Here is a 26,830-nt window from a genome sequence, read left to right as displayed (position 1 = left end):
ATGCGCGCTTCTTGAACCGCGGACGCAAGCCTATGTTATTCAAGCCAGGAGATTGGGTTTGGTTGCACCTAAGGCCGGAGCGATTCCAACAGAAGAGGAAGGACAAGCTTAGCCCACGCGGCGACAGACCATTCAAAGTCATCGAGAAGATCAACGACAACGCCTACCGCCTTGAACTGCCAGGTGAGTATAATATGTCAACCTCCTTTAATGTTACTGATCTCGTTCCGTTTGACGCAGGACGAAGAAGTTTTGGGGACAAAACCTTTTCAAGGGGGAGGGAATAAAGTGAGCACGGGACCAGAACCTTACCGAGACTCACCAGACGTGGCCGAGACGCTTGCACCACTCGCGGGACAACGGCCAGCCAACACACCAGAAATCACTCCGGGAGCAACAACACGGTCTAAGAACTCTTCCAAGTCCACCAGGCAGAAGATTAACTTGTTCGTGCAAGCTTTCGTCCAAGACTACGACCCGACCGAAGAAGTTCGAGAAGAGACCGTTCGCACGGGCTTCATCCTTACCGAAGGATGAAGGCAACCAAGTCGTTAGAGCAAGGAATCATACTCTTTTTTCTCACTCCGGGTTTGTCCCACGAGGTTTACCGGAGGAGGTTTTAACGAGGCGAGGAGCTTTAGCGCAAACGTTTGAAGTTAAGGACATTTTCCGCGCCAAGACCGAAGACGTGTTGTTTTTACTTATGCTTTGCGTTTTGAACAATATCTAGAACTCTCTCTTTGTAACGTTAAGTAGAGTGACATGTGTGGTTGTGTTTAACCCACTTAGAAGAGCGACGTGTTCGATTTCAAAGAGAACACGTCAAGGGCAACGTGTGCGGACCATTGCGAGTCCGTGTGTCCCTAGTCTCCTCTAAACCTAGCTCTATTTAAACCCTCTCTTATTTCTTGTAAAATCAGACTTGAATGAAAATAAAAACTTTTCCAAAGAGAGAATCTTTGAATCTTGTCTCACTCCTCTCCTTAGAACCAATCCGGGATTGTTCTACCGAGAAACCCTAGCCGACCTCGAACCGGGTTCGCCGTCCACTAATCTGACCGTATCGCGAGACGAGCCAGCCCTCGCGTGTCGTCCTTCAATCCACCATCGTCTCATTTCCTCTAGTCGAACCAACCCTTGGTTCGCTAGCCGCTTCGCAACCTCACCATCCGTACCGTACCGCTACCGTAGCCGCTCGACCACGACGTGACCAAAGTACGAACTTTCAATCCGCTCGTTTGCTTTCCGCCATATTCTGTTTCCATCGTTTGTTTACTCCCTAGAGTCGATCCATCGCGTCTTGTCCGAGAGAAATCGCTTCTAGTTCGATCGGCTCGAAAACGCTCGTTTATGTTCGTACCGCGAAATGTCCGGCGCTCACATCAAAAACACTCAAGTTTTATTGTATTGATTCAAAGTTTTAACATTTATGCACAATAATATTGCCTCACATTACAAGAAAACAGTCTATTTCTAACCATTATTTTGGACTAATTTGGTGGTCAGAAAAATTCCAACCATTTTCTGACCAACTTCGACAAATTTCCAATAAAAAAATATTAGTCAAAAATTAATCAAATTTTTTTTGAAAATTTCTGAACAAATAGAGGTATAGTAAGAAATTAGTCACAACATTTGGTTAAAAATCTTGTCGTTGTCGGAAATTCGTCTAAAAACAATTCTCTAATTTTTGGATATTAAAAAAAAGAACAAAAGCAAAAAAAATTGGCCTGATCAGGCCCCGCTCAATAAATTTGTGGTCCCTGAAATGTGAAAAAATGGATCTTTGTTACTAATGTCTTTTGGGAAAAGAAAAATTTGGACCCTAAATTTTAGGGAATTTAATTTTAATAAAAATAGAAATAATAATAATTAGATGGCCTCATCATCGAAAATGGTTTTTGACTTTTATTACCTTTTTATTTTCAACAGTTTTTACATTTCAATCCTCAAGTTTTTTTCTTTTTATAATTTTTAATTAGCTAACTGTATTTTATTATAGGAAGTGTCGCCATCAAAATACATCTAGACACATCTAAATTTTTTAATTATATATATGTAAAGAGAGAGTATAGTTAAGAACTACTTGTTTTTGTTTTTTATTGGTAAACTAATGTGGAGGCTGAAGATCGGAGCTGCTACGGCTAGGGATGATACTCACTTGTTTACCACCAACAACTACGTAGGGAGACAGATTTGGGATTTTGACACAGAAGCATGCTCTCCTGAAGAACTCGCGGAGGTCGATCATGCTCGCCGGAATTTCTCGCTTAACCGGTCACGTTTCAAAACTAGTCCCGATCTTCTTTGGCGCATGCAGGTGAAAGTCTTTTGTACACACATGACACATGCATACTATTACTAGTAACGTCAACTTGATAATATAACAAAAAAAATTGTTTCATTTGGATTCAAACAGTTTATGAGGGAGAAGAAATTTGAGCAAAAAATCCCACGAGTTAGAGTAGAAGATGCAGATAAAATTACATATGAAGATGCAAAGGCAGCAATGAGAAGAGGAATACTCTATCTTACGGCGTTGCAGGCTGATGATGGACACTGGCCTGCTGATAACTCTGGTGTCATGTTCTTCAACGGCCCCTTCGTAAGTTCATCTCCTTTAATATAACTACGCTTCCGATCGGATTGCTAAAATCACTTAGACAGTTGGATTTACTGTTTGGAGAACGTCGTGACTTCTGGAATAATGGTTGAACATAATTAGCCTTCAGTGTACGAAGATCTGAGATAGATTCTTTAAAGACGTCTAGTAGAAAAATGATGGATGTAGCTTTGGATTTTAGTTTTAAAGGTCAAAGACCCCATCTACCATCTCGTGGTTTTAAAAGCTCCATCCATAGATTTTAATCAAAAATTTGAAAAAAAGAAAAAAATGTGAAGATTGAAGAGAGAGACCAAGAGATTTTTTAGACCACTTGGTCCACCTCCAATAGTAAGTTACTGCAAGGGTTGAGTGTTTTAAAAAAAAAAAAAGTTATGATAAATTAAGTTTTTAGAAACCCATCATTTTGATAGTAATATGATATCCCTCTTTTAGACATTCATAACAAATTAATAATAAAATTAATTATAAAAAATGTTTAAAACACCCATATTGAGTAATGAGTATCACTAATAAAAAGATGCTTTTAGAGCGCACTGTCTTCTGATAAAGACTCATCTGGGTCTCTCAAAATAAAATAAAACAATTAATATTTCACTGTAATTAGTATATTTTAGTTGGATTTTAATAAGGACAATTCTTGGTTTACTCCTAGGGTGAACCCTTTTGTTCACTTTTTCTTATTTTAGCCAATGAGAATTTGACATATCATAATATATTTAATAACATATTTATTCATCTCCTTATAAAATAAGGAAACAAAATCTGTATACATTATTATAAAATTAAAAACTTAAACCGCTTATTTATAAACTCAAACCGATATATAATTTTATTCTAATTGTAAAATCTAAACCCTAACCATCTCAATTGTAAATCCAAACCGACATATAATTTCGTTCTAATTGTAAAATCTAAACCCTAACCATCTCATTTATAAACCCAAACCGACATATAATTTCGTTCTAATTGTAAAATCTAAACCCTAACCATCTCATTTGTAAACCCAAACCGACATATATATAATTTTGTTTTAACTGTAAAATCTAAACCCTAACCACTACATTTGTAAACCCAAACCGACATATAATTTTGTTTTAATTGTAAAATCTAAACCCTAACCACTTCACTTGTAAATCCAAACCGACATATAATTTTGTTTGAATTGTAAAATCTAAACCCTAATCACCTTATTTGTAAACCCAAACCGATACATCATTTCATTCTAATTGTAAAATCTAAACCAAGCAAATATTTAGCTTTCCTTAAATAAAATTATACAGAATTTGTTTCCTTAATATGTATTGCTTTTTAATTTAATTTTGATTTAGTTTTTTAAACAAGATAATGTATAGAAGATTATGATTGGTTGATAAGGAAGAAGTGAACAAGAAAGTTCACCCTAGGAGTGAACCTAAGTATTTTTCTTTTAATAATGAAGCCAATAATTGCTGAACAAGTATCCAAAAATCAGAAACATCTCTCATTTTAGTGACATTTCTCGTTCTTTTCCTAAATTTTTGTTCAATATACTAATTTTTTAATATAGAGAGACTCCCATGGAACTGCTCCATCAGCTCTCTTATTGTCTTATTGCTTTGATTTTAAAAAATAATTAATTATATAATAAAATTTTAATATGAATTTTTTAAAAACTCTTTTGGGTTACCAATGGAGTTGCTTTTAGAGTTCTCTTTCAATATAACTTCTCATGTTCGACTTGTTATGGACTTGTCTTAATTTGTAATAAACTGATCGAAAAAAAATTCATTTACGTAAAATATTGAAACCACAGTTACTATGCTTATACATAACTGGACATTTGGAAGAAATCTTCACCGTGGAATATCGCAAAGAGTTCCTGCGTTACTTGTACAACCATCAGGTAACACATTTAATCGAACTGACATATATGTATAATTGCATATATATATATATGACAACACAGTAAGATCTTGTAGAGTGAAGATGGTGGTTGGGGATTACACATAGAAAGCCACAGTTGTATGCTTAGCACGGTCCTCAACTACACCTGCCTACGAATTCTAGGAGTAGAACCAGATCAAGGAAGTGCTTGTGCAAAGGCACTTAAATGGATACTCGACCATGGTGGAGCTACCTATACTCCATTGTTCGGAAAAGCTTGGCTTTCGGTATATTTATGTTATGAATATAAAATAAAATCTATAAAAGATAATATAACTAGATTTGCCTTAAACTTGCCAATTTAATAGGTTCTTGGAGTGTATGATTGGTCTGGCTGCAAAGCTATACCACCTGAGTTCTGGATGCTCCCTTCGTTTTCTCCTATTAATGGAGGTTGAATTTTGTGATTTTTTGTTTATTTCTTTTTATATATTTGTGATGAGATTGGCTGCAACTTTATTTGATCATATATATGTTTTTATAATTAGTGTAGGTACCGTATGGATTAATTTCCGGGAGAGTTTCATGGCATTGTCATACCTATACGGTAAGAAATTTGTAGCTACACCAACATCTCTCATTCTACAGCTCCGTAAAGAGCTTTATCCTCAACCTTACGCACAGATCGTTTGGAGCCACGCCAGAAGCCTATGCGCTAAGGTTATTACTATTATTATTATTATTTTTGTCAAGAACTAGTAGTAGCTAGATACCATTAACTTATTATTACATTTTGATGATGTGAAATTGTTCTACTATTAATATATACACTTAAACTGTTTGTAAACTAGAATAGTGTAAGAATACTAGCTAGTACGTTTAACGGTTTAAGTTAACATTGTTTGCAACAAAATCATGCTATATGCTGTTACAAGTACGTTTAAGTTAACAGTGTTTTGAGTAGAAATCTCATTAAACATAGCATTCTCCTATTTGATATCATGATGCAAAAATACATCTCGTGTTCGTAATTACCTCCAATACTATGCCATGTAAATTTAATATATTAATGCAGGAAGATGCTTTCAACCAACAATCAAATCTACAAGATTTGTTTTGGAAAAGTGTTCATATACTCTCCGAGAACATCCTAAACTGTTGGCCTTTCAACAAGCTCATAAGACAAAGAGCTCTTCAAACCACAATAAAACTCATTCACTACCATAATGAAGCCACTCGATACCTTACCGGTGGATTTGTGTCAAAGGTTTTACTCGAAAATGTTTTTCTCTTCCGATATATCTTTCATTTATTCAAACGAAACAAAACAAAACAAAAATCTATAATCTTAACTAGACCAAATTTTGTGTCCGTATTTGGTAGGTATTTTGTATGCTTGCATGTTGGGTAGAAGAGCCAGAGGGTGATTATTTTAAGAAACATCTTGCTCGAGTCCTTGATTTTGTATGGATTGGTGATGATGGTTTGAAGTTCCAGGTTAGTCTCTCTTTTGTTTTTTAGGGAACCTGTGGAAAAGAACGAGTAATTGCACTCTATATGATACTTGAGAACAGAAATTAAGAAGTTATATGCTGCATTGATAGAACAAGAGTTAGGTTTTTTACTGTCAGAGATACATTTACGACTAACCAAGTCGACTAGTGGTTAAGGGAGAAAAATCCTGCTATCTGGGTTCGAGTAGCATTGGCATGGAGTTCGATTAGTTTTTGGAACTAGAAAACCTAGTGTTTTATATGTTTTATTTTAGATTGCCTTTAAATATGTAGACAAAAAACTTAAACTACCATTAAATTTTGTTTTTGTTCCAAAAATATTATTGCTATATTTCCCTTTATATTTTTTTTTTGCCTTTTTATTAAGTATGTTGGGTTTAAAGATTATTATTTAGCTTTTAGGATTTATTTTGAAAGTTTAAAGTTTGGTTTAAGTTTTGTGGTTTTTTCAGAAATATATTTTAGTGATATTTTTGGAATTATAAACACTAGTGATGGTTTTTCTGGATTGAAAACTCTTTTTAGTGGTACTTTTGATAATCACCCTTGAATATATAACACGCTGCTGCTAAAGGATTTAGTTGTAAAAACTCACTGCACTTGAAAAATCAGTTATTTTCTCGGATTGCTCATAAACGTCTACTGCATCTGTGAAATATCTGGTCTAGCATAAATAATTCTGCCAATAACATATGTGCATGCGTCTTATATCTATACGCCATCTCGCTTTTAATCATGGGTGATTGATCTTTGGAAAACCGAGGTAATCTTATTCTCACCGGCCGTACGTCAAATAAACAAACAACGAGTCTAACCAATTATACTCCCAAACTAAAAACACATAAGTCAGCCATATAACTTCTATAACAAGATAAATTATAATTAACTTAAACGTACATATCATAGAAAACTTATGATTTTGTGGGTTACTCTAGTACTATTCTAGTATTTCTCGTTCTGCATATATGATGCTGATTCATCAAAAGCATGTTAAGATGGATATATATATATTTACTTGGTGCAGATTTCTGGTAGTCAATTGTGGGATACAGCCTTTTCACTAAAAGTCATTTTAGCTTGTGATGTTGATGACGAGATTACGTCAACTCTGAAAAAAGGATATGACTTTCTGAAGAAATCTCAGCTTACACAAAACCCACCTGGTGACCATCATAAAATGTTTAGAAACATTACAAAAGGTGCATGGAGTTTTCCTGACAAAGATCAAGGATTGCCAGTATCAGATTGTACTGCTGAGAGTTTAGAGGTGAGTACATGCATGCATGCGCCTTCTCTCAATTATGAAGTTTTAATTTACTTAGCATATTGAGGTTAATGTATTAATAACTCGCTACTTCATTATATGCATGTTGTGTGTGTCACGGCTAGTGTTGCCTAATGTTTGAAACCATGCCATTGGAATTCACTGGTGAGAAAATGGACGTAAAGAGGCTATATGATGCAGTCAACTTGATTCTTCATTATCAGGTTATTATTCATACGTAAGAACATAATTTGTTATAATAATTCTCTCAAAGTTCTTTTTTCGATATTAACAGAGCAAGAATGGTGGTTTAGCAGCATGGGAACCAGCGCATGAGAAAACTTGGCTAGAGGTATTGACCATTCTAAATCTATTTTGTTCAAGATTGGCTTATATGAGTGTAACAAATGGCTAAAATCAATCTCATGTAGTGGTTTAGTCCCGTGGAGTTTATGGAAGACGCAATAGTGGAGCATCCGTAATATTTATATATTTTACCTTTTTCTATTTTATGACGCATTAGTTTTCTTCTTTCTTTTTTTCTTTTTGGGTAAATATTGTATTGGTTATAAATTTTTTTAGGTATGTAGAATGCACAGGGTCATCGATAGTAGCAATGGCTCGTTTCATGAAACAATTTCCAAAACATAGAAGACAAGAGGTGGAAAAGTTTATCAAAAATGGAACAAAATTTATTGAGGATGTTCAAATGGCAGATGGTTCGTGGTATGGAAACTGGGGAGTGTGCTTTCTCTATGGAACCTTGTTTGCATTAAGAGGATTAGTGGCTGCAGGCAATACCTACAACAATTGTGAGGCTATTCGTAAAGCAGTTCGATTCCTTCTGGACACGCAAAACGCGGAAGGCGGATGGGGAGAGAGTTATCTCTCTTGTCTTAAAAGGAAATACATTCCTCAAGTTGGAAACAACAAAACGAATGTTGTGAATACAGGGCAAGCACTTATGAGTCTAATTTTGAGTGGTCAAATGGAAAGAGATCCTCGACCGGTTCACCGAGCTGCCAAAGTCTTGATCAATTCACAATTGGATAACGGAGATTTCCCACAAGAGGTATTAATATGTTGTTAACTTAGTTAAATTTTTGAGACATATTTCAACAAATCTTGTTATAATCATTACATAAACTATACACAAAATGTTGTTTCTTTGTTTCTTTCTTCAGGAAATGAGTGGGGTGTTCAATGTCAATTTGAAGTTCCATTCTCCTAATTATAGGAACATCTTCACTCTTTGGTCACTCGCAAATTACACGCAGGCCCTTCGAGGTCTGCTCCAGTGAGAACTCCACTCTTTAGTTTGTCAACACAGTCACTTTTCAATCTTAATACATTTACCTTATTATGTGAACAACTTCTTCACGTGTCTAGTTTTTATATATTGGGTTTGTTGTTGTATCTATTGTTTGTGTTGGTTTATTAATTTTTTTACACTATACCAAATCGTATTTGAACTCAAGTGAACTAAAGAGGTAAAACAACAACAACAACACTAACAAAACCAATACATTGATACACGATTTGGTATAGTGTAAAAGTCTCACAGTCATGAGAAGTGGGTTTCTAATTTGGTGTTTGATCTTTTTTCGTTGAAGTATTTGGTCTTGAGTTTTTTTTTTTTACAGTAGGTTTTGCTATTTCTTTTTCCAACATGATTGTGGATTATATAAATTTTTTTATTAAATGTAACGTAAATTTTACCTAGCCAAAGAGAGTTTTTTTTAGTGTAGAAAATAAAATCTTAAAGAAAAAGAACTGATTAGGGTATTTTGCTCAGACGAGGCAAAGCAAAACAGAACATTTTAGTGACTTTGTTAGTGACTTCGTCAATAGTCATTCTCAGCTTAAGTTGCCATTGTTTCTTGTGACGGTAAACTCATTTTACATAAACTAAATACATGATTATATAAAAAGGTATGATTGAATTTAAAAAAAACAGTTTAAATCATTATCTGCTTAGTGGCAAATGGACATATAAATTAATGTAACGGGGGTGTATTCAAACCATGATTTTGGAGAATTTGAAGGGATTTAGGAAATTTAGAATTTTAATAGATTTTAAGGAAGTTCATATGATTTTCTGTAAAATTCTTTCAAATCCCACCTAAAACCATAAGATTTGGATTTCTGTATTTTTAACTAAACAAATCCTCCAGAATTCTCCAGAATCCTAAAAATTATTAAAATCCTAATCTACAAAACTGTTTTGAATAACAGTGGATTTTAAAGTAGATTTTTAAATCATCAGTTCAATAACAAAGGATTTTAATGGATTTTAAAATAGATTTTTAAATCATCAGTTCAATAACAGTGGATTTTAATAGAATTTTTAAAATCCATGATTGAATAACATAGAATTTGTACATTTCACACAAATCACTTAAAATGTCAAGTTGAATACACCCGGTAGTAACTATAAAATCATAATGTTAAATGTAAATTGTTAGAAAAGAGTGTTCGAACTCGGTTAAAACACTTTAGCTCGACGGCAAAACACCGAATTAAAAAAAAAAGTATTTTTATGAAAAAAAAAAATATATCTGAAAAAGATGATTTCTAACAATTTCTCAAGTTTCGAACACATGGCCGTTAACTTTTCTTTTAATATTACTGTAAAAATATCTAATTTTTTAAGTTTTTATGTTGCATGTAAAAACATTTTAATTTGGTAAATAAAATTTAAATTCATAAAAAATATATATATAAAACTATGTCGTTTAAGTGAAAATAACTATTTCAGTGACAGAACAAGTGTTTTTTTTTCCATCAATGTTAATATTCAACATTTTAATTTGCCTGGTGAAGGCAACAATCGCGTGACAGAAGAGTGAAGAGAGACACCGTTTACACAAACTGACAAATTCTATTACCTTAAGTAAGTATAAGGTCCAGATTCTTCTTCCCTTTTCCTTTTCTCTCATTAACCCCATTAAGCAAATACAACAAATCGAACTAGGGCTACAAATAATTTCGATTCTGATTCAACCAAATCCAGAATTTGAGTGTTAAATCGTCGAAAAAATCGAATCTTTGGAGATGGGTCTTTGGGATTCACTTCTTAACTGGCTCAGGAGGTACAGTTTCTTCTTTTTGTTTGCTCTCTGTTTTGATTTGGTCTCTTTGTTCTTCCATTGAAGTATCTTGTAAATATCGTTCTGGGTTTAGTAAAAGCTTGGAACTTGTGTCACTTGTGTTACATAATCTGTTACTTCTCTTGAGACTCTTTTTATTTCTTAGGCTGTGCAGGTTACATATTATATGAATTGGTTTTATTAGAAATCTATCTTTATTAGAAATCGATTTAGAATTATATAATTCGTTTATAGTACTGATTCAGGACTTGGTAATGGTGTATGTCATAGTAGGGGAAGAAATCGAATGATCGAAATTGCGGAAACACTTGAGATTAATAGAGTTGTAGCAGGAATGCTAAGAAAGGGGTTGGTTTTAGTAGAGTATGAACATCTTCTTCAGACATTAGATTCAGTGTTTGTTTATATTGCTTTGTCAGCTTGTTCTTCAAACAAGAGATGGAGCTCTCACTTGTTGGGCTTCAGAATGCTGGGAAGACTTCTCTTGTCAATGCTATTGCTGTGAGTTAAATTATCAAAGGCTTTTTAGTCGATAAGTAGTATTATCGAACAAATCTAATCTTACGCGTTTCACTTCTTCTTTTTTTTTTTTTGTATTTTTCAAGACTGGAGGTTACAGTGAAGATATGATACCAACTGTAGGATTTAACATGAGGAAAGTTACAAAAGGAAATGTTACCATAAAGATTTGGGATCTTGGAGGGCAAAGAAGGTTTCGTACCATGTGGGAGCGTTATTGTCGTGGAGTTTCCGCCATTGTGTATATCCTCTTTCCGATATCTTTTTAAAGATCCCATGTTGCTGTTTGGTAAAAAATCTTGATGATTGTTATGGTAATATTGGCAGGTATGTGATTGATGCTGCAGATCGAGATAGTGTACCGATATCAAGAAGCGAATTGAGTGATCTGTTAACGAAACCGTCTTTAAATGGCATTCCTCTTCTGATTCTTGGCAACAAAATCGACAAGTCTGAAGCTCTTTCTAAGCAAGCTTTGGTTGATCAACTGTAAGTTTCTTTCCCTTCAAGTCCATTGAACAAGATCTGAATTCCAAGTATATGACTTGGATTTGTTTTGATGCAGAGGGCTTGAATCTGTAGCAGACAGAGAGGTTTGCTGTTACATGATCTCGTGTAAGGACTCGATAAACATAGATGCGGTCATCGATTGGCTCATTAAGCACTCGAGAACCGCTAAATAAAACAGCTCATCATCGATCGGTCCAGAGGAAAACAAAGCTTGTTTTGGTTTCTTGATGTTGTTTTATTTGTTGAGAATATCAATCAGATGTAAATCATCAGCTTTTGGTTTCTTCTTTTGTGTTAAAATCTTGTTTTACAATTCTTCAATGTTCAAATACTTTTGGTTTATCAAGTATATACAGTCCAATTTTATTTAGCTCATGTAAATCAGAACCCGGTTTAGTCCGGTTAAAAATTCTACCTTCCTGGTGAGATGTAAATAGTAAATCCATGTTTCATTTTGGTATAAGCCGGTTTAAGCAATATAAACAAACACTGAATCAAAATCAGAAACCAGCTAAAGCCGGTTAGAATCAGAGCTTTGTGGGTTATTTGCTCATCTTACTATATAATCTTCTTGTCTAACCAATTCTTAAAATTCTCTAAAAATATTACATGCTTTATTGGATTTATGAAGTAACAACAAAGTCCAATTTTATTCCATCTTATAAAAACCAAAAACCCGGTCAAAACCGGTTATGACATCAAAGCTTGCTAGTAATATTAACATTCCTAATCTTTGACGATTTGGGTGACGTGTCCTTGGGAACAACAACAGTAAGAACACCGTTCTCCACGTAAGCTTTAACTTGGTCGACTTTCACATTCTCCGGCAACTCAACCCGCCGCAAAAACTCACCTTTACCGGAAAAAGCTTCTCTCTCCGCCACGTGCCACACCAAATCCTCTTCTTTCTTCTTCAACGCTTCTCCTCTTATACTCAAAACGTTCCCTTCTTCAATCTGCACTTTTATGTCATCTTTGTTGTAACCAGGAACGTTGATCTTGAAGATATGAGAATTTGAAGATTCCATCCAATCAATCAGAGCCGTTGATCCTCCTGACCATTCTTGGAATCTTCGAAATGGATACAAGAATATTCCTCCGTCAGCCATATCCTTCATATTCAACCTCTTAGCTAAGCTTGTTGCTAGTCATGTCACATGTGTTGTGTGTATTGTATATATATATTTGAGTGGTAAGTATTTATCAACAAATCTAGACTGTTCTTCGTTATCTTCTTCCGTCATGACTCCAGAACATTGGAGAAGATGAAGAGGTAGTTGTAAACTACGGTGCGGTGTATATTGCTATCGTGGATATCGGTTGATTACAACCGTTTGATGAAATTCCAGGATTTTACAAGTGTGTGCCTTTTTTAACACTACTGTAGTTATTTGGGTCTTTCATCTGTTTTGTCAATTTTGCAGTATTTCAGCTTTGTTTCCAATATAGTACTCTTTTAATTATAAATCTTGGATTTAGATGTTCAATTTAGAAACTTTATATGCTTCTTTCATGATTGTTAACATTAGATCCAATCGCTCTGTTGAAGTATCCAAAATCTTTGGACCTTCTTATTCACACTAGTATAATAGATGAGTTCTATATGGCTTAGACTTGTTTCTAGTTTATACAAAATGATTGTTCAATCAACCATTTTTTGTTACGGATTTTTTTTACATATTACTGAGTTTTTGACAAGGCTAGGCTAGGAGTTAAATATTTCACAGAGAAGACTAGATAGAGAAGCAGAGATGCACAAAACCTTAATTAGCTCTTTGGGCAGAGTTTTGTAATTGATGATTACAACTTTTTCAAAAGTTGCGATATTTGTAAGTATACACAACAGAAGAAGGCTCTTTGACCTTTACACAACAAATTTTACGATGCAACAAGTACCAAAAACAATTTCTGATATTTTACAAGGAAATCATATATGATATATCTAAACGTCGATACAAAAATTCGAGACAGAACGGAATATGTAAGAACGATTACCCTTAAGAAATCAAACAGAATTCCAAAATCTTCTTAACCGTAACCCTAATAAATCTTGAGTCTCTTCCTCGTACGGAACTCCGCGACTCATGTAGGATGCGATGGTCACACGTGGAGTATCATGATGCGGTCAAAGATAAGTCAAGATAAGAAGGAACGATTAAGCACGTGTGATTAAGGATGACGAAGTAATGGAGAAATTCTGGTAGATAACGGGAAGGGAATAATTGGTTGACGCTGTTTGTCGGCTGTGTGTTTAGTATTTGAGCATTGTTAGCTCACGTTTTTCATATCACGTTTTATCTGAGTTTGTAATCGTTTTCCTCTAGAACTTTCTAGATCTCGTTCTCACCGTTGTTGGAGTATCTCCATCGGAGACTCTTACTGGTGAGAAGATTGAGCTGCGTTTTTATTGAACGTTGTATCAATATTCCGATTACAAGTTCTTAATAAACTCTGTTTCTTACTCTGTTTCGTTTACTCTGTTTTGATATTGTGAATCCTGACTTAACGTTATCATTGGTATCAGAGCTAGTCGGTGCTTGGAACGATGGTGGAGACACGATCTCAGGTGAACAAAACTGATGGAGGAGATGAAGGATCTAAGGTGGTTACTGATGAGCGAGAGGAAACGGTGGTTACACCAAGTTTGCTTGATAGGACGCAAGCGCTGGAGTTTGCGATAGCTGAGCAAAACAAAAAGATAGATCGGAGCATTGCGGATATGTTCTCGATGATTAAGATGATCCCTGGTTGTCAATCAACTCCGAACTCTGGCTCAAGAGGAGAGAAGAGTCCCATGGCAGTATCCGCGACACCAGACTCGTATGGAGAAGGGGTGGCTCAACGTTATGTAGGAGGATCGGCGATGAATGGTCATTGCTCGGGAGTTACGCGTTTAGGTCGAGTGGATTTCCCTCGCTTTGATGGTGAACGCATCTCGGAGTGGCTTGTTAAGGTGGAGGATTTCTTTTCATTGGACTTTACACCCAATGATTCCAAGGTTAAGATGGCCGCTATGCATTTTGATGGACATGCTTCGACTTGGCATCATGCTTTAGTGCAGACTCCTTTTGGAAGAAACTTGTTGCGTGATTGGGTTTCTTATAGGTTGTTGTTGAAGAAACGGTTCGAAGATGTATTGGAGGATCCGATAGCAGAGTTGAAGAGGTTGCAGGAAACAGCTGGTATAGTAGATTACCATAAAAAATTTGAGCTGATCCGTACAAGAGTTACCTTATCTGAGGATTACTTGGTTAGTGCATATTTGGCGGGTTTGAGACTTGATACGCAGATGCACATTCGCATGTTTCAACCTCAGTCGGTGAGGCAATGTTTGGTGCTTGGTAGACTATATGAGAAAGCTCATCCGGTGCAACATGGTACACAGTCGGGGGGTAATTACTCAAAACACTCTCATGGTGGCAGTGTTAAGAAACATGCATTTCAAGGGCAGAAAGAACCTACAGGGGAACAGTCTAACACCGGGTTGCAGAAGTTACCACGCAAGTTCTTATCTCAAGAAGAAATGAGTGATAGACGTGCTAAGGGATTATGTTATATATGTGATGAGAAGTATACGCCTGATCATTATCTTAAGCATAAGAAAACTCAGGTTTACATGATTGAAGTGAAAGATAAGGAAGAGGACGAGGAGTGGAGCAATACTGATCTAGCCATTTATAAGGAAGAAGAGAAGGATATTCCTCAAGTATCTATCAGTGCGGTTGCAGGTATAACGGACTATAGAACTCTGAAAGTGCGAGGAGTCCACAACAAGAAGGTCCTCTTCATTTTATTGGACACTGGCTCCACTCATAATTTCATGGACCCTCAGACTGCTAAGACGTTGGGGGTCAACATTCAACCAGCAGGGGTTACAAGAGTCGCAGTAGCTGATGGTAGCAGGTTGGGAGTCCAAGGAAGGGTTTCTCAGTTTAAGTGGCAGTTTCAGGGGACACAATTTCAAGATGATTTCATGATAATCCCTTTGGGAGGGTGTGACGTGGTGTTAGGAGTACAATGGTTAGCACCTCTCGGGAACACTACATGGAATTTGCAGAAGCTAGAGATGGGATTCTTCTGGAAAAATCAGAAGATACTACTGCATGGAATTAAACCTGGTGCTGTCAGAACGGTGAAAGCTACATGGTTTAATAAACGACAAGAGGAGAATATGCAAGTTTCTATGATTTGTGCTCATGAAATGGGACCGCAGGAAGATATGATGGTGTATGCGGTGGAAATGAGTCAAAATATCAATAAGAACAATTCTGAGGTGTTGAAGTTAAAAGATTCGTATGCAGATATTTTTGCTGAACCTACGGAGCTTCCTCCTTTCAGGAAGAATCACAACCATACCATTGTGTTGAAAGAAGGTTCTGATCCCATCAATCAAAGACCATATCGTTATGCTTTGTACCAGAAGGATGAGATTGACAAAATTGTGAATGAGTTGCTATCTGCGGGTACAATAAGAGTGAGCTCTAGCCCTTTTTCTTCTCCGGTAGTGTTAGTCAAGAAGAAGGACAACTCTTGGAGGCTATGTGTGGATTATAGGGGCTTGAATAGCTTAACTATCAAAAATAGATTTCCCATTCCGTTGATTGAAGACCTTATGGACGAGTTGGGAAGGTCTATAATTTTCTCTAAGATCGATTTAAGGGCCGGTTATCATCAGGTGAGGATGGATCCTGCAGACATTCACAAGACTGCCTTTAAGACTCATGCTGGACATTTTGAGTATTTAGTCATGCCTTTTGGTTTGACCAATGCCCCTGCAACATTTCAAGGACTGATGAACGCTGTGTTTAAAGAGTTCTTAAGGAAATTTGTCCTCATTTTCTTTGATGACATCTTGATCTACAGTCTCTCTTTAGAAGATCATATTCAACATCTGCAACAAGTATTTCAAGTCATGCGAGCTAATCACATATACGCTAAGGAGAGCAAGTGTGAGTTTGCATCTGACAAAATAGAATATTTGGGACACTACATAGCAGCTGGAGGAGTAGCTACTGACCCAAACAAGATCAAAGCGGTTGCAGATTGGCCTGTTCCCTCCAATTTGAAACAACTACGTGGGTTCCTTGGTCTTGCTGGATACTATCGACATTTTGTTAAAAATTTTGGTACTATTGCCAGGCCTCTAACGGTAATAACGAAGAAAGATGCCTTCTTATGGTCGACTGAGGCATTGGAAGCCTTTAACAGTCTGAAACAAGCTCTTTGTCAGGCACCTGTGTTGGCTCTTCCTCTGTTTGACAAACCTTTTTTGGTCGAGACTGATGCGTGTACTACAGGGATTGGGGCAGTATTGATGCAGGAAGGTCATCCCTTGGCATTCATTAGCCGTCACTTGAAGGGAAAACAACTGCATCTTTCTATCTATGAAAAGGAGTTGTTGGCGGTTGTTTTTGCGGTACAAAAATGGAGACATTACCTGCTTCCAAACCATTTTGTCATTCGTACTGATCAAAGGAGTCTTAAATATTTGCTGGAGCAGAGGTTGAACACCCCAATTCAACAACAATGGCTGCCTAAATTGTTGGAGTTCGACTATGAGATACAATACCGACAAGGAAAAGACAATATTGCAGCTGATGCTCTGTCGCGTGTTGAAGGTGCTGAAGTCCTACACATGGCAATGTCGGTTCTCGAGTGTGATCTTATGAAAGAAATCCAGGCTCATTTTGACTCAGACCCTGAACTTAAAGACCTAATTAAGCTGTTACAAGAGAACCCGGAGGCTAAGAAGCATTACTCGTGGGTGCAGTCGGTTTTGTGTCGGAAAAATAAGATTGTTGTTCCTCGTGATGTCCAGCTTCGCAACTCTATACTCCAGTGGATGCATTGTTCGGGTGTAGGTGGACACTCTGGAAGAGATGCTACTTATCAGAAGGTTAAAGGGTTGTTTTATTGGCGTGGCATGGCATTGGACATACAAACTTACATTCGAAGTTGTGCAGTGTGTCAACAATGCAAATATGACACATCCGCTTATCCGGGGTTGTTGCAGCCTTTACCTGTACCTGAAGCGTTGTGGACTGATCTCTCTATGGATTTCATCGACGGACTTCCTCCTTCTTCAGGTTTCACTGTGATATTTGTGGTGGTTGATCGGTTATCGAAGGCAGCCCATTTTATTGCCTTGGCTCACCCTTACACGGCAATGACTGTGGCACAAGCCTTTATGAACAATGTGTTTAAACTACATGGATGTCCTCATTCCATTGTCAGTGACCGTGACACTGTCTTCATCAGTACTTTCTGGAATGAGTTGTTCACTTTACAAGGGGTTGACTTGAAGTTCTCAACAGCTTATCATCCTCAAAGCGATGGGCAGACTGAAGTGGTGAATAGGTGTTTGGAGACCTATCTCCGTTGCATGTGCAGTGATAAACCTCACTTGTGGAGTGACTGGCTTCCTTTAGCAGAGTTTTGGTATAATACAAACTTCCACACTGCTACTCAACTCAGTCCGTTCGAAGCTGTTTACGGTCAGGCCCCTCCGATTCATTTGCCTTATCTTCCCGGTGAGAGCAAAGTTGCCGTGGTGGCTAGAAGTCTGCAAGAACGTGAGAGTACGATTCTGGTTCTGAAGTTTCATCTTCTTCGAGCTCAACACCGCATGAAGCAGTTTGCAGACAAGCATCGAACTGATCGGAACTTTAAAATTGGTGATTCTGTCTTTGTCAAGTTGCAACCGTATCGTCAAGGGTCTGTGGTAGTCCGTTCCAATCAGAAGTTGGCTCCCAAGTACTTTGGCCCTTATAAGATTGTTGACCGTTGTGGTAAGGTCGCTTACAAACTACTGCTCCCAGCGGGGTCTCTCATACACCCTGTCTTTAACGTTTCTCAGCTCAAGGCAGTAGTGGGTAATGTGCACACTTCGACTCAACTTCCTTCTATTGTGTCTGATGTGTTGATCAAGGAACCAGTGCTCATTCTGGATCGTAAGATGGTCAAACGTCAGGGGCGCGCTGCTACAAAGGTCCTGGTTCAGTGGTCAAATGAAACACCGGAGGAGGCTACATGGGAGTTCCTTTATGATCTACAGAGGAAGTTTCCATCTTTCGAACCTTGTGGACAAGGTTCTTCGAACGGGGAAGCTTTGATGTAGGATGCGATGGTCACACGTGGAGTATCATGATGCGGTCAAAGATAAGTCAAGATAAGAAGGAACGATTAAGCACGTGTGATTAAGGATGACGAAGTAACGGAGAAATTCTGGTAGATAACGGGAAGGGAATAATTGGTTGACGCTGTTTGTCGGCTGTGTGTTTAGTATTTGAGCATTGTTAGCTCACGTTTTTCATATCACGTTTTATCTGAGTTTGTAATCGTTTTCCTCTAGAACTTTCTAGATCTCGTCCTCACCATTGTTGGAGTATCTCCATCGGAGACTCTTACTGGTGAGAAGATTGAGCTGCGTTTTTATTGAACGTTGTATCAATATTCCGATTACAAGTTCTTAATAAACTCTGTTTCTTACTCTGTTTCGTTTACTCTGTTTTGATATTGTGAATCCTGACTTAACGTTATCAGCGACACAAGGGACACGAGTTTTGACGAACAAGCCACTTGAAAAGACAATCTTTATGAAACATATGCTGACATTCAGGCATCCGGATGATGATTCCCGAAAAATTCTCAAAACAAATCGAACACGTAGAATCCACACTCTGTTCTTCCGACAACCTCTGCAATACTTCAGCGGAAGCACCTCTCGGAACAGAACCAACAGGCGAGAAAATCACACGACTCTCCCAGATGAATTTCAGACCGACGGTAACGAAAACAGGTTCTCTAAGAGAAACATCATTAGCAAACGAGTGACTGATTTGACGAGCTATTTGTTTACCTATATACTCACAACAAGGAACATCTTCCTCCTCAGTGATCGAAGGAAAAGAAACTTGTTCATAACGTAAGAGTTCAGAGAGATGACTTGACGTGAAGCTACGTGGAAACAAGTAGATATGAGAATTTGGTACAAGTGGGTTTTCAGAAGAATTTAAAAGTGTTACAATTCCACTTTCGTCTTCCATTGACTCTTTGATCACTTTTCCTTGATAGATTTTGACTATGTTCTTAGACTCTTCATTCATTGCTAGATTCGAAACCGATGCTGTGACTTTAATTGACAGAATATTGTTTTCCATCGCGCAGAAAGAATAATTCAAACCCTAATTTTTTTGGATCGGATTGAAGAGAAAATAATAATTGATTCCTCCAGAATGAGCGACCTTATATTAGAGAGATAGAAGTAATGATGTTTCCTTTTTTTTTTTTTTTTTCCAATCATATATATTTTCCTCTTTTTATTTTTTTTTGCAAAATGTGATATTTTCCTTTTTTGGTCAAACTTCGAAAAATATGTTTGGTACTTGCTCGCGCTTATTCTGGTTTAGTACACCAGGCAGATTTAATGGACAAGAAAATAACAACCGTTGGATGAAAGATAAAGATTAGTATTTACGAGAGTTATTTGGACCTCTCTTTGTTTGTTGTCCTTCACTCTTTTTGGGTTTTGAAGCCCATATTACCAATCTATACTATTAGAAGGGAAGCATTTTTAATAAGTAGACAAAGATTAAGAGATTATTACATGAAATGCCATTTAAAACAGAATAAGAATATATATAATTCAGAGCCAAACATATACAATTAATAGAAGAACTGTATAAGGTAAACATGTATCCAAACAGACCTATAATTAGTAGTACAAAAAAGGGAAACAAGTAAACAACATTTACGACATACAAAAATAATTAGCATTCAAACAAGTAAACAACAATAATTAGCATTCAAACAAGTAAACAACAATAATTAGCATTCAAAATTTCCATAATCCGAATCTTAACAGTTACGAATTTAAATGTCAACCATATTTGAATTGTTTAGGATATGAGTCATTAGGATCAAATTCAAAATCTTTAGAAATATATATCTACTTACCAAATGTGTACACAATATTAATTACTATCACCTAAATTATCGACATTTCAATTCAAAAAATCGTAAATACAGGAACAAAAAAACAATTTTGTTATGAAAATATATGGTATCAATTGCACCATTAATGGAATCGCTGACCTCCACTATAAATATAACCATCGTTAGACAAAGAGCTTTGTACCCGATCCTACTTGAAATATCTAATTTTGTATATCAAAATAGCTACCAACGATGGCAGATCCAAATCATGATGTCAAGCTTTTTCAAACCAGTGGGGATATGTTGTTTTATCAGATAAAATAATAAAAAAATCATCAATTATAAACAATGTTTTGACTTTATAAAGTATTTAGTATGCATACTTCTTTTCTAAGTCTTTTTTTAATATGAAACTAATTTATGTTGAATTCTATTTTTTTACAGAGTTCAAAAATTTATGTTTAACTCAAAAAAATATATCTGTGGCGTTTTTGTTCTATTTTGAACTACTCTTTTAAGGTTTTTATGCTTTTAGTATTCTAATATTTTTCATCCTTGAAAAGGGTTATCATTTATATCATTGTTGACAAAATCCTAACCATTTAACAACAAAATGTGTTGTTTATCTTTATGAAATTATATCTTAAGACTATCATAACTATGAAAAATAGTAATATCTTTAATTAAGATTTGAAATTATAAATTGATATTTTCATTTTATATATTATTAATGATACATGAAGATACCAATATAGATACTTGGAGGTACTTCCTACCAAAAAAAATACGTGAAAATGCCAATATATAAATGATTTTAATATTTTTTTGTCACGCATGGTTTTAATATTTTTTTGTCAGACATGATTTTAATATTTATATGCATATATATGTTTGCATGCGGTAAAAAGAACAAATGTTGTTACTACATATGGTGTCAAGGAGAAAAAAACATGTAAAGTGAAACGTGAAGGAGTATTGACAAAGGACTTTAATTATCAATAATATAATTCTGAAGTGATTGATTCTACTTAATATAATTGTATAGTAGATTTGTGCAACCATCCACACATATAGCATAGGTATATATGTGTATATATGTGCGGTATAAAAAATCAAAATGTTTATTAATATATTTTACAAAATTATTTTTAAATTGTAAATTCACTTTTTGTTTATTTTCATTTAATTTGTGTTATTTAAATTGTGGCAATCAAACAAAACATATTTTAGAGTATTGGTTAGAATTGCATATCCAAACTTATACGATACCAATAACCTACAATAAAATTTTGGAAATGTAATTATCAATTTTACATAACATTTAGAAATCAATTTTAATTCGATTGCATAAATATAGAACTAAACATACCAAGTTTTTTTTTTGGGGTAAAAAGAAGCTATCTTACCAACTAAAACGAAAGAACCTATCATACCAACATAATTACCGTAACTGTGTTAGTGCATAAGGATAAGTTTTGTTAATAAATACTAATGAATAAATATAAAATTTAAAGAGGAATAGTTTCACTTCTTTTCACACATGAATATATAAAATTTTGGGTAACAGGCTACAATTCTTTTTTTTAATAGCTATATTTTATTCTCAAAATCTAACTTGAGTACGAGTAATTTGGAATTAAATAAATTTGAGTATTTTTGAATATCTTACTGAGGTTTAGTCTATCAAAACATAAAATAATCTCTTATGCAATCTCTTATGACATATTTTATAGATAATTTTTTTATTGAAATAATGTTACCCACGGATTTTGCAAATTCAACACGGCGAATACAAACATTGCTCATGTGGTTTTTGGGTGGCAAGTAAAAAAATAGCAAAACTATTACAAAGTAAGTCTATCAATGTGGGTTTGTCACGCTATACAATTTAGGTCATCAAGTTTAGGAATTTTAATCATTATGGCAGATTTTATTCAATTTGATAGATAATGAGAAATATATAGAAAAATTGTATAATGTCCACTAATTTGTAAAAATTAAATATCCAAACAAAAAGTACATGAAATATGAATATCCCATCCAAATCTTCTACCTATTTCTTTATATGTTAGACTAAAATATACAATCTTAAATGGATAAAGTATTTTTAAAATCACAGTTATAAAATAGAATAAACATGACATATATGGGACATGACGGTTTTTCTGTCAAGATATAAACATTCTATATTCGTCTTACTCTTTTTAATTGTAGTTGTTTATACTTTTCGTCTAAAAAATCAAAACATATATGATCATCCTTTTCGTCTAAAAAAACAATAACATATCAAATGCTATACTGATAAGAGTTTAGATTATAAATGTTACTAATATTCGTTAAAAATATGTTTATAAACATTATCCCGCACATATGTAAATATTGTAAACCTGATAATAATCTTAATTTTTAAAATCAACCCCGCACGTATATGCGGGTCCGAATCTAGTTTTAATATAAACATGGTACTAGCTAGTATTAAAAGACTAAAGAATGTACAAAGATGAAATTGACACCAAATTAGTAGTAGATGCGAAAGATGAAATTGAGCTTTAATCTATGCCACGTAGCACTAAGAAGAAGAGATTTTCTTAGAAGAATGACATGGCATGTTGAGAGAGAGTTCAACAATGCTTATGTGGCTAGTCTTAAACGCCTCAAATAACTTTTTTTTTTTTTTTTTCAACCAAACATTAATTTAATTAAAAGATAACTCCAAGATTGGTTGCCCAAACTGGAGGAAAAGAGTTTACAAAAGAAGTTTCAGGAAATAAAGAATGTGAAGAATGGGCTAGACAATCTACCCTGACGTTGAGCTCTCGAATGATCCTAGTCAGGGAGAAGGAAGGAAAGCGTGATCTGAGCAAAAATAACTCCTCCAACAGATTCGAAAAAACTGGCAAATCATCTGGTGTCTGCACCATCGCCACCAATTCTACACAATCTGTCTCAAAGCTCTGGCAGACAACTCTAGCCGCCAATAGTGACTCCATAGCCCAGATCAAAGCTTGTAACTCTGCATGTAAGGAAGTAAGACCTCGCCTCTGACTCCGTGCTCCCAGGAGAAGCGTCGAATTTTCATCACTACAATACCACCACCCCAGACCTTGTAGAGGATTTGAACCTTTCCATGAACCATCAATCTGACATCAAGGAAACGCCCCCCTTTCCTCCAACAGGGGCGTAGTATGCGAATAACTATTCGAGTAAGATTTGGCCTCTTCCCACAGTACTTTATCATTAGTCGCCTGAAGTAAAATCTCCATCGGTTCGGCCTGTAACCCCTGAAAAACTTTTTTGTTTCTGTCTTTCCATAGTGACCAGAGTATCCAAGGGAGAAGAAGAGCTACATCAGGATCCCCCAACTGAGAAGCTGCCCGACAGAAAATAAAATCCAAATTTGCATAGATTGAAGCATAAGAAAAGCCATCTGGAACTAACAAAACCGGTGAACACCCCCAAACATCGCGCAAGCGAGGACACTCAAAAAGAGCATGATTAATAGTTTCTGTTGCAGACTCACACCGTTTGCATACAGTATCACACCGGACACCCCTATACGCAAGCCGTTCTAACACTGGGAGAGAGCCCGAAGCAATCTGCCAGAAAAAATGTTGGACCTTCAGGGTAACATCGAGTTTCCACGACTGGGCTCTAAGGGCCGTGCAAGTCGGCCCGTATTCGACTTCTGTCATTAATTCTCTGGCTAGCCGATATCTTGATTTAACCGTATACTTCCCTAACTTGGTAAAATGCCAAACTAATCGATCTTGTTGCTGGACTTTACTGACCGTCATACTCTGAATAATCGGTATATCCCCCGGATCCAGAAACTCTTCCAGAGTAGGCAAGTGCCAATCCTTTGTAACAGGATTAATTAAATGTTTCACCATCAAACTCGGTAACCAGAGTCTTCCCCGACCATTTGCTGGACGTGGACGAATATCCGGTATCCATGGATCTCGCCAAACCGAAATAGAACAATCCGACCCTACCACCCACCGCGCTCCATATTCTACCAATTCTTTAGTCGAAAAAATACTCCTCCAAGCAAACGAGGGATTATAAGGTTTTTTGGCCATTAGCGGGTGTTTATTTCTAAAATATCGACCTTTCAACACCCGAGCCATTAAGGACGTCGAATGTTGGATTAACCGCCAATACTGTTTCGCAAGCATGGCATCATTAAATTGTTCCAGGGCTCTGAAACCTAGACTCCCTTCACACTTATCCTTACATAATTTATCCCAGGCCACCCAATGTAGACCACGAGCCCTATCATTGGATTTCCACCAAAAAGTGGAAATAGCACTCGTTAATTTAGATGTCAACTCTTGCGGCAATTTGTAGCAGGACATCACATGGGTAGGCAGTGCCAAAGCCACTGATTTAATCATAATCTCCTTACCACCTTTCGATAAAAGCTTTGCATTCCAACCATTGACTCGGTCATCCAACCGATCCTTGACATAGCCAAAAACCTTCGTTTTTGAACCTTGAAGGCTTTCAGGAATGCCCAAATAAGAGCCCATACCTCCCTCTTTAGAAATACCAATGACTGACTTCATCTGGTCCCTTATCTCAGAAGGAACCTTCTTACCAAACATTATAGAAGATTTCTCTAAATTAACCTCTTGCCCTGAGGCTTTGCCATAATTTCTGATAATTTCCATGACCGTCTGACATTCAGTCGCCTCTGCTTTACAGAAAACAGACTGTCATCAGCAAACAACAAATGCGAAATGGTAGGACTATCGCGAGCGATTGAGATACCCGTTACTTTCTTCTCCCGTTCTGGCTTTTTAATATTCGCTATCAGAACCTCTATGCAAAGTATAAACAAATACGGTGACAACGGATCCCCCTGACGTAGACCTCTCTGAGGTTTAATAAAACCCCGGGGTTGACCATTAAGAAGGACTTGATATGACACCGAAGAGACACACCACATGATCCAGGAAATCCATTTCCTATCAAACCCTAACTTTACCATAACCGCTTCTAAAAAATCCCATTCCACACGATCATAAGCCTTACTCATATCCGTTTTGAAGGCCAGAAACTCCAACTTACACCTTGGATTAGTATTTAACCCATGAAACATTTCCTGCGCAACCAAAATATTATCTGTAATTAACCGACCCGAAACAAAAGCTGACTGAGTTTCAGAAACCAAGGATGGGAGGAACCGTTTTAACCAAAAACACAGAACCTTAGAAATAATTTTATAACTCACATTACAAAGGCTTATCGGCCTAAACTCCGCCATCCGCTGTGGCCGATCAACTTTAGGAATAAGACAAATATTCGTCTTATTTAAACGTGGGTCAAAACTACTTGACCGGAAAATTCTCTAACCAGAGCCACTAAATCCCCTTTTAAGGAAGACCAAAAGCGTTGAAAAAACAAAGCCGTCATGCCGTCAGGTCCTGGGGTTTTCTCTGGATGCATAGCAAACAGGGCTTTCCGAACTTCCGCTTCAGAAATATCCCGAATTAAATCTCTGTTCATAGCATCCGAAATTAAAGGGGTAATCTCCTGTAACATCTCTGAAACACCTCGGACATCCGAATTCCGAAAAAGATCCTCAAAATATTTTGTAGCAATATTCTCCATACCTGAGACCGATTCATTCCATACATTAGCTGCATCGAACAAACCAATAATCCTATTTCTTACCCGTCGCTGTCTAGTAGAGGCTTGGAAAAATTTAGTATTCTTATCCCCAACCCATAACCAAAACCTCCTACTCTTTTGTTGCCAGTATAATTCCTCATCCCGATACGCCTCTTTTAATTTCCTCTCTATATCCCGAATTTCCTCCTGAGAAATCGAATCATCCATTTTCGCCACCTGTAACGCCTCCTTCAAGGAAGAAATGAGCCTTGGACCAGAATAAATATTATTTTTCCACCACCAAGAAATCGAATTCCTGCAAATTTTTATCTTATCCACAAAACCCGGAACCCGGAAGTTTTTTGTAGGATTCCATCCTGACTCAACCGCCCCTAATAAACCATCTTTTCCCAACCAGCGCTTGTCAAAACGGAATTGCCTATTCCGTCTCGTATGTGTCTTAAGGCAAGTTGCTAAAATTGGACAATGATCAAAACCAATCATTTCCAAATAATCTATCTTAGAATTCGGAAAATAGCCTTGCCAGTCCTCATTACCCAAAGCCCGATCTAATCGACAACGAACTACCTGGTTATTGCACCGATTACCTCTCCATGATAATTGTTTACCATAACAAGGGAATTCTAGCATCCCACAATGTCGGAGCATGGAAGTAAAAGGCACAAAGGAGGAGGCTGGACGCAAAGCACCTCCCCTTTTTCTCATGATTGCCAACCAATTCGTTAAAATCACCAATCATAAACCAAGGATCAACACGAAAAGACCCGATATCCGATAACTTATCCCAAACTTTTTCGCGATTTTGGGGAACCGGATCACCGTATATAAAGGACATATAAACTAATTGTTGACCAAA

General features: G+C 36.4%; 4 protein-coding genes, 1 long non-coding RNA gene and 1 pseudogene across 8 annotated transcripts; 2 read left to right on the top strand and 4 right to left on the bottom strand.

Moving 5' to 3' along the window:
- Nucleotides 1-1,885: 1,885 nt before the first annotated feature.
- On the bottom strand, nucleotides 1,886-2,656 carry LOC147931158 (uncharacterized). Its single transcript, XR_015575035.1, has 2 exons — nucleotides 2,526-2,656; nucleotides 1,886-2,328 (listed from the first exon to the last, which is right to left on the bottom strand). It is a non-coding gene; the product is annotated as an uncharacterized LOC147931158 (long non-coding RNA).
- On the top strand, nucleotides 2,091-8,685 carry LOC104732654 (seco-amyrin synthase). 3 transcript variants are annotated; one of them, XM_010452221.3, is made up of 14 exons: nucleotides 2,091-2,320; nucleotides 2,420-2,605; nucleotides 4,419-4,508; nucleotides 4,585-4,776; nucleotides 4,858-4,942; nucleotides 5,043-5,209; nucleotides 5,565-5,756; nucleotides 5,873-5,986; nucleotides 7,028-7,270; nucleotides 7,393-7,491; nucleotides 7,563-7,619; nucleotides 7,699-7,745; nucleotides 7,850-8,339; nucleotides 8,452-8,685. In XM_010452221.3, exons 1-14 carry the CDS (start codon nucleotides 2,114-2,116, stop codon nucleotides 8,566-8,568), a joined length of 2,286 nt encoding a protein of 761 aa, XP_010450523.2. In that variant the 5' UTR covers nucleotides 2,091-2,113; the 3' UTR covers nucleotides 8,569-8,685. The 3 variants fall into 3 exon arrangements, 2 of the variants coding, with proteins under 2 accessions (XP_010450523.2, XP_087335397.1); XR_015575034.1 differs by lacking the exon at nucleotides 7,699-7,745 and having other exon boundaries at nucleotides 2,114-2,320; XM_087479271.1 differs by lacking the exons at nucleotides 2,091-2,320; nucleotides 2,420-2,605; nucleotides 4,419-4,508 and having other exon boundaries at nucleotides 4,739-4,776; nucleotides 5,038-5,209.
- A 1,365-nt stretch (nucleotides 8,686-10,050) lies between these two features.
- On the top strand, nucleotides 10,051-11,776 carry LOC104732653 (ADP-ribosylation factor-like protein 8c). The gene is made up of 5 exons (XM_010452220.3): nucleotides 10,051-10,359; nucleotides 10,797-10,878; nucleotides 10,983-11,137; nucleotides 11,224-11,385; nucleotides 11,462-11,776. The coding sequence occupies exons 1-5, from the start codon at nucleotides 10,322-10,324 to the stop codon at nucleotides 11,577-11,579; spliced, it is 555 nt and encodes a 184-aa protein (XP_010450522.1). The 5' UTR covers nucleotides 10,051-10,321; the 3' UTR covers nucleotides 11,580-11,776.
- Nucleotides 11,777-11,998: 222 nt separating this feature from the next.
- Nucleotides 11,999-12,778, bottom strand: LOC104732652 (15.7 kDa heat shock protein, peroxisomal pseudogene; annotated as a pseudogene). The gene has a single exon (XR_015575135.1). The product of XR_015575135.1 is annotated as a 15.7 kDa heat shock protein, peroxisomal pseudogene (transcript).
- Nucleotides 12,779-18,944: 6,166 nt separating this feature from the next.
- Nucleotides 18,945-19,565, bottom strand: LOC104733877 (uncharacterized). Its single transcript, XM_010453408.1, has one exon. The coding sequence runs from the start codon at nucleotides 19,563-19,565 to the stop codon at nucleotides 18,945-18,947; it is 621 nt and encodes a 206-aa protein (XP_010451710.1).
- A 6,088-nt stretch (nucleotides 19,566-25,653) lies between these two features.
- Nucleotides 25,654-26,679, bottom strand: LOC147931157 (uncharacterized). Its single transcript, XM_087477204.1, has one exon. The coding sequence runs from the start codon at nucleotides 26,677-26,679 to the stop codon at nucleotides 25,654-25,656; it is 1,026 nt and encodes a 341-aa protein (XP_087333330.1).
- Nucleotides 26,680-26,830: the final 151 nt, after the last annotated feature.

This window comes from Camelina sativa, chromosome 12 (assembly GCF_030686135.1).
Source record: "Camelina sativa cultivar CO46 ecotype springtype chromosome 12, ASM3068613v1".
NCBI classification, from domain to species: Eukaryota; Viridiplantae; Streptophyta; class Magnoliopsida; order Brassicales; family Brassicaceae; genus Camelina; species Camelina sativa.
This window is presented reverse-complemented; position numbering and strand designations above follow the sequence as displayed.